Here is a 12662-nt window from a genome sequence, read left to right on the forward strand (position 1 = left end):
TACGAGTGAGAGTGGTCAGATTTTCGACTCAATATGCTTATCATTTTGAGGATAAGATCGAGTGAGGAGTTGGAAACATAATCACACAAGATGAAATTCACTCCTTCCCGACTTTAGGGTAAGTAGGTAAGTGTTCCCTTAAATGGTGTCTCCAAGACTTGAACAAAGGGCCCTATCCTCTCTATGACACGAGAGGGGTTTCTATTTAGTGGTTGCACCATAAACAAGTTGTTCATTAGAGGAACACTGGTATTTAAGGACTAGCAGTAACCTAGGGGTAAAACGGTAATTTGACCCAGTTGGTGTTACGAACACTTGTGAAGGGCTAACTTACTGGTATTGGTCTATATCCATGGACATAAAAATATATCTACATTGAGAAGAGTTCAACTGTGAGTCTTTAGTGGAGTGCACACACAGTTAACGAATATTGATTAATGTGGTTAATGAGTTTAGCCAATTAATCTCATATCGTTGTAGTTTCTGATCTGTAAATCCATTAAGTTTCCTTTCTAGCTCGTAAAGGGTAATGAGATTTATTTATATTGGTTGTAATTTGAAATGTTCAAATTTACTTTGGGAATTAATATAATGTATGGAGATACATTATAATATAAAATTTATATTTTAATGAGACTTTAATATATAAATTTAATTTTGGATATGATTCAAAATTAATTTATGAGAAAATAAAATATTTGAATAAGTTCAAATATTAGTTTAATGTGAATTAGATTCATACTAAAATTACAGGTTAAAATTTAATGTGTATATGATACATATTAAAACTAAGGTTATGAGAGAAATTCATATTTGAATATATGATTCAAAATTTGGATTAAATTAAATATAAGATATTTAATTTAGAAATTAATTAATTGGAGAATTAATTAATAGTTTAGTTTATTTTGATTTAATTAAATTTTATTAAATTAAATTAATTAAATTAAAACTATAGGTTGTGTGAAAGATATTCATTTAAATATGATTTAAGTGAAATATTAATTAACTATGATTTAATTAATTATTAAATTGATTAAATAAATAAATAAATAAAATTAATTATTTATTTTAATATTAATATGAATTTATTAAATTAATAGGGAACGTGGGTGGTTTTCCCACGTTCCCTTTTTTCTCTCAACTTAGTTACTGGTACGATTTATAGAAGAGTTTTGTGATTTTTACATACGTTGTTTTCTCTCTGAATTTTTTTATCTCTAATAATTCCCTCATTCCAATTTGGTTCCCACAAACCATCTCAATCCAGAAAATAGAATGGTTTCCAAGTGGTGGTACTCCAAATTGGCGTTTGGTAGATTCAGAGACGTCAAGGATCGTAAGTTTCCTCTTCTTTGTTTTTCTCTGTAGCCATAGAAATTAATTTTGTAATTTCTTTTGCCAATGTATTGGTATTTTTTAGGTTCCCAATTAAATTGAGTTAAGATCTCTGTATTTCTTCCGCTGTGCAAAAGGCTTTCATCCCTTCAGTTCTAAGTAGACTTCTTCTTTTAGATATCCATTCAAAAATGCCGATTTGACATCTATCTGAAAAATCTTCCAATTATTTTGAGCAGCAAGTGCAATTAACAATCTTATGATTTCCAAACAAGCAACATGAGCAAATACTTCATTGTAATCAATGCCTTTTCTTTGAGAATATTCTTTTGCAACTAATCTTGCTTTATATCTCAACTTCTCCCTTTTCATTTCTTTTTATCTTGAACACCCATTTGACACCTTCTGCTTTCTTTCCAATTGGAAGAGTTAAAAGTTCTCACGTATCATTCTTTTTTATGGATTTTATCTCTTCATCTACAACAATCTTCCATTTGTCATTTTGTAAAGCTTCTTGAAAATTCAAAAATTCACTGTCACCAAATAGACAAAAAAGAGTAAGGTTATTAAAACTTTGACTTAGCTCTTTAGTTTCATCATATATGTCTTGTAAGCTTCTCATGTCACGAGGCTCTTCACTTGAACTTGCAGATGATGAAGGCGTGTTTTGCTGTGGAGTGATTGACGATGTCGGTGGTGTTGATGGAGAAGCAATGTCACTAGGCTCATCGTGATCATCGGAAAAAGCAATTGTAGTCTTCTGGTTCGTCATTTCAATTCCACGATGCTTCTTCATCAAACACGACATCTCTGCTTACCATCGTCTTCTTTGTAATAGGATTACAAAGCTTGTAGCCTTTTGAGCTTGCATCATAGCCCATAAAAACATGTTTCTCACTTTTATTATCAAGCTTACTACGCTTTTGATCAGGTATATGCGCATAAGAGATACATCAAAATACTTTCAAATGAGCAATGGATGGTTTGCTTCCTGTCCATGCTTGTTGAGGAGTTTTATTTCATAAGCTTCTAATAGGGAAACGATTTGACAAGTACACTGCACACTCAGCAGCTTGTGCCCAAAATTCTTTTGGCATCTTCTTGCTCTTAAACATGCTTCGAGCCATGTTAAGTATTGTTCAGTTCTTCCTTTCAACAACACCATTTTGTTGAGGAGTAAATGGAACTGTCATAGGTTGACAGATTCCATTTTCTACGCAAAAAGTTTTGAATTTATTTGAAGTGAATTCATCTCATTTGTCTGATCTCAAAGCTTTTATGTAGTGACCACTTTCTTTTTCAACAAGAGATTTAAATCTCTTGAACATACCAAATACTTATGATTTCTCCTTGACAAGGTAAACCCAAGTTTTTCGGTTGAAATCATCAACAAATAATAAGAAATAATAAGAAATAATTATTCTTACTGAAAGAACTTGGTTTGATTGGTCCACAAAGATCACCGTGAACTAACTCCAATGATCTCCTTGCTCTCGGAAATGATTCTTGTGGAAAACTCTTCCTTGATTGTTTTCCATAAAGACAACCTTTACAAAATTGATCTGGATGTTTGACATATGACAACCCTTTCACCATGTCTTTCTTTGCTAATAATCTCAAGTCACCAAAGTTCAAATGCCCAGATCTCAAGTGCCAAATCCAATTGGGATCTTTCTAACATGACTTTAAACATTTAGCAAAATCAATTTGAATGTTTAATAAAAATATTTTATTTTTCATTATTTGCACTTTAGCAATCATATTTTCATGATTATCTCTAAAAGACTATAATCATTCTTCAAAATATTATAGCCATTCTCTAAGAGAAATGTTGTTTTTCATACTAGGCATATAATAAACATTAGAGATAAACTCATGTTTCCCATTCTTCAAATTGATCAAAATTTTCACTGGAATGTTATGGCATCACCAAATACGATATCGCCACCAACAGATTCATTAAGCTCCACGAACATTGATTTACTTCCATTCGTGTGATTACTTGCACCCTATCAAGATACCATGCACTGCTTTCACATGTTTCCGCACCTTTACATGCTAGAAACAATGAGGAATCACTACTTTCTTCATCTTTCTTAGCATAATTTGCATTTTCTTTAACTCTATTTCTGCATTCCCAAGAATAATGGCCGATTTTATGACAATTATAACATTCGACCTATCTTTTGTCATACCTCTTATCATTATTTGATATTTCTCCACTTGACTTCGAATAATGTTGTCTTCCTCGACCTCGATCTCTGAAATCACCACGTCCACGATTACCACCACTCCTCGACCTCGATTGCCTTTTTCTAGGTTGTCATCCTTGTCTTTTAATTCAACTTTGATTGAAAAAGTTGTTCAGTCGTCTGCTTGTTCTTCTTAAGAAGCTTCTTTTCATGGGCTTGTAAAGAACCCATCCATTGTACTCAAATCCTTCGATTCTTCAATAGCTACAACGATGAAATTGAATCTTTCATCTAATGAGTGAAGTATCTTTTCTACCACTTGCTCATCACTTATTGTCTCACCATATCTTTTCTTTTCATTTACTACTACTAGCAATCTTGAAGTATAATCTGAAATTGATTCAAACTCCTTCATATGCAGTGATTCATAATCACCTGTCAATGTTTGAAGACGAACCTTCTTGACTCGATCTACTCTTTTATCCGTATTCTTCAAAAATTTCCATGCTTGATGTGTAGTAGTTGCTCTAGAAATTTTCTCAAAATTGGAATCATCAATGGCTTGATGAATGATGGTGAGAGCCTTTTGATCTTTTTTCCTTGTATTTTGTAAAGCTTCTCGTTGAGCTTGACTTAAAGCCACATCACTTTCTGGTTCTTCATAACCATTATTAACAATGTCCCACACATCTTGTGAACCAAGTAGAGCTTTCATTCGAATACGCCAACTGCTATAATTTTCTTTCATAAGTCGAGGTACTTGAAAGGAAACTAAATTGTTGTTTGCCATTTGCAAAAATAATTTTTTTTACTCCTAACTCAAGCTCTGATACCACTTTGTTGGAAGCGTGTGATGAACACCCCAAATAAATTAACTAAGGTGAAACTCTTACTAAATTAACTCTAACATATTAACTCTCACATCTTTTGTCCACAGGTACATACAAGTGCCAGTTGAGCTAAGCTCATGTTGACTACACATGTTGAATTTGATGATCATATTTTAAAAAAAAAACAACTTTGAGATAAATCGATTGACGTTAAATTCTATTGGAGCGATTTAAGTCCACAATGAAGAAATTAGGAGAACTTGTGAAGTGAAAAAGGAAGAGATTGAGAGAATTTTTTTTCCTTTTAATTTCCCTTTTTACATTTTTTTTCCATTTTTTAATTTTATTTTCTTTCTTTCTTTCTTTTCATTTTTTTAACTTGTTTTTTCAACCATTTTGTCCCACCTTTCCTTTCAACCTTCATTTTCATTCCTTTTTATTTTGTTGCAACTTTTTTTTTCTTTTATTTAACTTATAATAACTTTTCTTCCTCATAATTTGACTTTGACTTTGACTTTTTTTATGCACTTCTTTAAAGGCCCAAGATGTAATTTAGCATTGTCTATTGTAGTTGGCCCCTCTTGAATTACCATTCTCAAGGATGGAATTTCTTTTTCTAGTGGGAGAATTGCTACTTTTCTGTAAACCAAAGAATAGGGTGTACAACATTTATGAGTATGATGAGCCCACATAATTACTACTATTTTGATAGGTCCACAGGGCGTCCCCAATAGTTTCTTGCCAATCTCTTTTTGTCTTGGAGACCACATTTTTTAGAAGATTGCATCGAGTTTTGTTGAATGTATTTGCTTGTTACGACATTGTACATAAAAGACTTATACTATTTGAAGTTAAACTTCTCACATAACTTGCCCATAGAGTGTTAATAAATTGTCTTCCATTATCAGTCACGATGCGATGAAGAATGCCATATCGATAAATGATGTGTGTTCGAACAAAATTTATAATATTTTCATTTTTTGCTTCTCTTAATGGCACAATTTCAGCTCATCTAGAAAAATAATCAGTTCCTACCAGGATATAAGAATGACTAGCTGATGACTAAGGCATAATAGGTTTAACTAGGTTGAGTCCCCAGGCTTTAAAAGGCCATGAAGCTATTGTTGGATGAAGAGGCTTTGGTGGTTGATGTATAAAATTTGTATGGAATTTGAAGATTTCACAATGCTTCACATACTGCATCGAGTGGATCATAGTGGGCCAATAGTAACCAATTCTTTTTAGTTGATTCTAGAGCTTTGGATTAGATTAGTGAGCATTGCAAATACCTTAATGTGCTTCTTCTAAGGTGTTTGCAGATTCCTCTTTTCCTAGGCACCGCAAAAGAAGACCTTCATATGAGTGTCGATAAAGTGTGTCATTGTAACAAATAAATTGCGCAACTCTTCTTTATATCTCAACTCGATGTTAAAGATCAGCAGAAAATTTTCCATGTTCCAGGTAGTCTATAATTGGTTGACGCTAATCTTCTTCATCAATTACATATATAGATATCACATCAGTTTCTTCATCAATTGAGGGCACAATCCATTTTTGGCAAAGGAAAGTTTTTATCAGTACATCTTCTGAGATTGTTAAATCTGTGGTTAAATTTGCAAGTACGTCGACTTTCTTATTTTCTGATCTCGATATATGCTCCAATGTTATGTCATTGAAACTATCCATCAATCTTCTTGCATAAACTAAGTAGGCCTTCAAATCTTGATGTTTTATATTGTATCGACAAGAGAGCTCAATTATAATTAACTTTGAACCGTCGAATACTTCTATGTATTTTATCCCAAACTTTGAAGTTATTTGTTGGCCAATGATGAGTGCTTGGTACTCAGCAACATTATTTGAACACAACTCGCTAAGTGTGAAGCTATATGGCAACATATGTTTCTCAAGAGAAATGAAAACAATGCCAACACCAACTCCACTTCTTCGTGGTGCACCATCAAGAACATGGTCCAAGGTTCCATGCTTTCAACAAACAATACTTCTTCATCAAGTAATTCTTCACATAATTCCCAATTTGATGGAATTGGATGATCAGCCAGGAAATCTACCAATGCTTTGCTCTTTATTGCCTTCTGGGTATATATACAATATCATATTGTTGAAGTATAATTGTCCATTTAGTGAGGTGTCCTGAGGTAACCGACCTTGATAAGATATATTTGACAAGGTCGAGTTTTGTCACCAAATGTGTAGTAAAAGTTTGCATATAATGTCTCAATTTATCTATTGCAAAAAAAAAAAAAAAAAAGGGCGAGACATATTTTCTCAATGAGAGAATAATTCAATTCAACTTCGGTTAGAGTTCTACTTAGATAGTAGAGTGCACATTCCTTATCCTTACCTGTTTCTTGTGCGAGAAGTGCTTCGAGCGAACCTTCTTGAGCTGTAATATACAATATCAATGGTTTCTAGCTGCAGGTCACTCAAGATCGGGGGTTGATCAAATACTTCTTTATGCTATCGAATGCATTTTTGCATGACGGTCCCAATAAAAGATTGCATTCTTCCTTATCAATCTCTGGAATAGCTAACATCAACTCGTAAGATTAAATATAAATCTTATGATGTAGGTCAAACAAACTGTAATTGTCTCAACTTTTGTAGGTTTTTTGAACTTGGCATCTTTTGGATGACATCAATTTGAGAGTGATCAACTTCAATTCACCGAAAAGCTTAGAATGAATCCTCTTGTCACCGACACGCTTAACCTTATAAAGGCAGGTGTTACAGAATCAACTTCAACAATTATAATTTGACCCGATTTTAGGTGTGGTCTATTTTTGGCTATACATACATTTTCAAAAAAAAAATGTCGTCGTCGAAGTTGGGCTCACATAGCATACTTTTTTTGAAGTTGTATTTAGCTATTGAAAGACGAGAAGTCGGGTGGAATCAGGAGTTAAACTCCCGTTTTTGTTCTCCATTGTTAGTGTACTCAAACTCTGATAAACCAAAGGACATATAGTAGAAGAAGTAATACGATACAAATAGAACTTCTTTGACTTTTGCTTTTTTCACCTTCTCCAAAATCGTTGTTGCCTTCTACAGTAATGTGACATGTTTCAACAACTTTTACTTTTCCTTTACCGGTTATGCAAATTGGCTCAAAAGACTAATATCCAACTCTAAATCTCAAATTAGGTATATGATATCCCTGTTTTTTAAGTTTCTTTTCCATAGGGGAAAGCCCATGCCTTTCGTCGAACATGTTCACGCTTTTAAGCTCAGTATGAGTTGTAAAGTCATAACCCACCTTTGCCATTAACTTATATGCCTTTAAGTTAAACCCCTCCACCATTCGTTTTTCTTAAAGGAATGCTTTTACGTCCTCTTTCTCAATTCTTTTCGCCTCTCCTTTATCCATCTTGGTAAGTGGTGTGGTGAAGCTTTCCTTCAATATTTTTTATGCATTCATTAAGTTTTTCGAACATCCTACAATGGCAATTCTCCCTTCTTACGTCGAGACAGAGAAATGTAGCATAAAATAGGGAGGGGGTTTGAGGCTTTTTCTTGTGGGATTACCATGTTTTTATTCTCTGGCACTTCAGACTTAACTTGGATCGTTGGTTCAATCTCTCGACCATTGGGTGCATTCACTTCATTTGACTTCTTTGTAGTGATCATTCTTTGCTCGAGCTTATAAGTGTCTTTGGCCACGACAACTTCACTTATATCATCACTTTTTGTGTAAAATTTTGCATCAACAAAGTGAGACTCAACCTCTGAGAATGGCTTAGTGTCAGCATTAACCTTTTAATCCATTATTTACAAAATTTAAAGCATTGGTGGAGTGTAAAGGTTGCTACTCTATTTTCACGCATCCATGGATGCCCTAATAACAACTAGTAAGTGGTCCTTGAATCGATTGCATGAAATATAGTGCTTTCCTGTAAATCCCCTATGGTGATCTCCAAACAAACAGTGCCTATCGCCCGTTGAGCTCCTTGATTAAAGCTTTGAATTACCAATTTACTGCTTGATAACTCTTTAATTGAGATATCCAATTGATTTATGGTTGACTTGGACAGAATGTTGACACCAGAACCATTATCGATGAGAATTCGATTGAGCTTTAGCTCCCAAACATATCCTGACACAAATAAAGGTCTATTATGAAGCTTTGACCGAAGTAGCAAATCCTCATCACTGATTGATATCGATATACAACATGAATTATATGCCTTCATTTGTGCTACAGAAATAGTTGAGACATCATCATTTTTTAATATCTCGATAATTGTATCCTTGATTTCTCGCAAGAGTGACAACAAATCATTTATGCCTAAAGAAGGAAATTCCTCTGGCTTGGTTGTTGCCTCCATAGGATCTGAGGGAGAAGCGTCATCCTCGGTCGTACTGATTGCATGACATGAAATGGCTTGAACTGGAAAGCTTTCAGGGAAGAAGTCTTTCAAGGTTTTTGGTTGTCGTGGTCGAGGAAGCTCTTCACTTTCTTCAATGATTGGTTGAAACTTTCTTGAATTCTTTCTTATCTTTCTCCTTTGAGACTTACCATTTCTTTTGTACTCTCGGTACGAGTGAGATTCTTTTTTAGGAAGATTTTGTTTACTCTTCTTTTGACACGTTACTAACGTCCATCCCTCATTAACATCCTCCACTTGCTTTTACTTTTCTTTGGAGTAGACAGTCTAGAGGTCATTATTTTGTAAGGCCTTTAGTAAATAATATATAATAATAGGCTCCAAAGATCTAAATTGGAACAAACTTCTTGTAGCAGGTAATCGACCATCCGAATGAATCATTACTGGACATGATTTGTTTATGCCACATTATCAAGATCCAACTCAATCTTTTTTGTCTAAAGCTAATTTCAAAATCAACTCTTTCAATACAAAGCACTTTCTACGGGATGGCTAACGACTCGATGGTATTCGTAGCAATTGGGATCATTTACCCTCCCTATTTCTATAGGTTGTTTACATTTAGGAAGTTGAATGAATTTTTTTTCTAATAGTTACTCTAACATATCGGGTAAGCCAAAGTCAGGAAAAGGGAAAACTTTTTCTTGCCTCTCTTTCAATGTTGGGTCTTTTTTTGCCTTCATATTGGTGTTTTTCAACCTTTTTTCCTTGGAGACAAACTTTAAAGGGACCGTGTTAATGACCATAGCTTCTGGTAGCACCCTTCGATACATCTTGGATGCTTTTCATTTTTTTCTTTTCTTTTCTAATTTCTGGGACCAGTAGATCATTGTTCCCTCTATTGGCAATACTTTGCTCCATATCATGAGCTCTAGTTGCTAACTCTTCAAAGGTGTAAGGTTTTATTCCCTAGAAGATTTACAAGAGCCCACAATGCATTCCTTGAGTGCACATTTCCACTGTTGATAATTCAGTTAACATCTTTACAATCAAGGTTAAATTTACTACAACTTTCATGAAGAGATCGTGAACCAAAAATGACTGAAAATAAGTTAAATTTTAGGGACAAGTTAAAGGGGTCGTGGTGTACGTGATTGTTGGAGTGGTTCTGTTTCTAGGGATGTCTGAGATTATACACAGGGAGTCAGATTTATATATCTTGAGGTAAGTTATAGAAGACCTCAAAATGAAGATTTTTGACATAAAGAACTCTCATTTTGGTTAAGTATTGGAAGAGTTGTGATCATTTGCATTTCATGCTGCGAATTTGGAAATTTTGAGAAATGTGTGGAATATGGTTTTATTTCTTAAAGTTAGACTTCTTAAGCATCATCTTTAGTGAGCCATGTTAAGCATAACATTTGAAGATCATAAAATTTAGGTTTCTAGTCTGAATTTTGGTTGTTTGACAGGCCAAAAGGAAATAGGTCAGGTTTACACACCGGGAAACTAGTTTAAAACTGTGAGTGACAAAAACAAGTTTTGAAAATGATTCTTTTTTTTTAATTGTTTCTTATAATTAAATGTTTAAAGTGCTTGACTACGAGTTTATAAATGATATATAATTTCTATGTTTAGCTTTCGAGTATGAATTTCGAGCTTAGATTTCATAATGGAATCCACATGTTAGCATGAAATTAATGAGTTCTGAAAAGCAGTTGAAATGACATTTGTTTGAGCAAAACATAGTTTTAGCAAGAATTATTTTGAGATTTTCGATTTTTTCCCAAACAAGCTGAGTACCGTGTACATAGGTTACATTTCGTTGTTGACGTTGAGTGTACTCCGTGACAACGATGCTGTCGTGAGTGCTGGGCGACCCTACTACGACAAAGACGATAGAAGTGCTGGGCGGGCCCAACTACGTCGTAGAACTAGTAAATGTAGGTTAGTTAAATAGTTTATAAACAGGAAATGTCTTGCTAATTTTATACATATACGTATTGAATGTTTCAAGGAGCTGTTTTCTGAAAATATTTACAGTTAACGCTTTGCTTGTTAGATTTATAAGTTTTCAAATATTATCATGAGTTCTAATTTACAGTTTTGAAGTATTATCACTCATTGGGCTTTATAGCTTACCCTTAAAAAATGTTTTACCTACTTTCTAGGTAGAGATCAAGTTTTCGTTGCCTGATAGACTGCCTTAGTCTGCTGAAGCTCCAATATCGATTGTCAGTACGTGGTTAGAGTTGTGTATAAAGTATGTTGTGTTATGATTGAAAGAATGGAATTCCCAAAGCGGAAGCGTATGAATGTCGTGCAAGTGAAATTTAATTTATAAAACCAATAAATTCAAAGAAAAAACAATAAACAAAACTTAAGCATGCTTCTTATGGAGGAAAAAGTGAAAAGAAACTAACTTTTGTAGAACCTTAAAGAACTCTTCTTTCAAGCTTTCAAGACACCACAAAATCTTCCTTGTTATTCTCCAGGTAAAGAATCAACTTAGGTAAAGAATCATAGAAAGTTGTGGGCTTCTGTAATTTTGGAGAGGGAAATTTTTTTGAGAGAATTATGTTTCCTTTTGGATACAGAGAGATCGATAAGAGAGTGCTTAAAAAAATCTTTGTCTTTTTCTTTTAAAAACAAATCTTAACCATTATTGATATGGAGGGGGAAGTTATCAAAATAACTTCCTCCCTCTTTCCCACGTAGAATAACTCCCAAGGGAGTTATTCATTCTATTTATTTAAAAAATATTAATTAAATTAAATAAAATTAATATAAATTTAATTAATATATATATTATATCTCATATAATATAAACTTTATATCATATCATATATAATATAACCAATGGTTTAGATCTCTCATATAATCTATAGTTCTAATATCTCATATAATCTATAGTTCTAATATGAATCAAATCCATATTAATTTTAACCTATAGTTTATTTATGATTCTTATTCATATTATTATTATTATTTGAATCATATTCAAATATTAACTTCTCTCATAAAAACTTTACATTATAATGTAACAAAGACATTATATTAATTGTATCATATACAATTTATTCCCTTTAATCAATTTGAACAATTCAAATTAAACCAAAATAAATTTGATTCTCATTTATTCTTATTGAGCTAACAAGGGGACCTTATGGACCTACAGATTGAAGCTCCAATGAAATGAGATTAATTAATTAAACTCTTTAATTAAATTAATCTCTATTCATTAACTATTAGTCGTTCCACTAAAGACTAATAGTTGCATTCTTCTTACTGTAGATATATTTTTGAGTCCATTATATATAACCAATCAACAGTGCACGACCCTTCACAAATTGCTCGTAAGTATAGCTAGGCCAAAATTACCGTTTTGCCCCTATAATTACATCTAACTCCTTAAGTACCACTGATTCCTCTAATGAACAATAATTATAGTCCTACTATGACTGAACTTCTCTTAGGCCAAGAGAGGGTGTGGCGCCACATTGTTCAAGCCCTGAAATCAGCTCTTAAGAGAGCAATTTCTCTACTTACTCTATCTATAGAGAATGAGTGAATTCCTTATTGTGTAGCTGCATGTGTTCTCAGCTTCCCAATCAAATGAATCCCCAAAATGGTAGGCATATTGAGTCGGCTACATAGGCCACTTTCACCCATGCAAATCAAAGGATCGCCTTCATAGGCAGGAGTTCATAACTCACTCAGGATTCTGGTCAAGTTACATATAGTCATCCTGGTGAAATGTAGTCTCAACTAGTAATGGTGTTAATAGGAGAGACTATTCATTTCATGGTCCGGTCTTATACAAACTCTTTGTATAGAATACCCCGCTCTAATGTCTTGACATGAATGATTAGGATCAAATCATTTGTAACACTTTAGAATAATTGTAACAACTACAAAGCAGGTCGTATTCGTAGTGTCACTAGGATAAGGTATCC

The 12662-nt window shown here is 33.4% G+C and overlaps 1 protein-coding gene across 1 annotated transcript; it reads right to left on the reverse strand.

Moving 5' to 3' along the window:
* Positions 1-3738: 3738 nt before the first annotated feature.
* Positions 3739-4320, reverse strand: LOC127150676 (uncharacterized). Its single transcript, XM_051089179.1, has one exon. It carries the CDS (start codon positions 4318-4320, stop codon positions 3739-3741), a length of 582 nt encoding a protein of 193 aa, XP_050945136.1.
* Between the last annotated feature and the right edge of the window lie 8342 nt (positions 4321-12662).

Source organism: Cucumis melo, chromosome 8, assembly GCF_025177605.1.
Source record: "Cucumis melo cultivar AY chromosome 8, USDA_Cmelo_AY_1.0, whole genome shotgun sequence".
Taxonomy (NCBI): domain Eukaryota; kingdom Viridiplantae; phylum Streptophyta; class Magnoliopsida; order Cucurbitales; family Cucurbitaceae; genus Cucumis; species Cucumis melo.

Bases quoted from the DNA above. Each gene is read 5' to 3' on its own strand.
- LOC127150676 (XM_051089179.1), bottom strand. From the start codon at position 4,320: ATGGCAAACAACAATTTAGTTTCCTTTCAAGTACCTCGACTTATGAAA.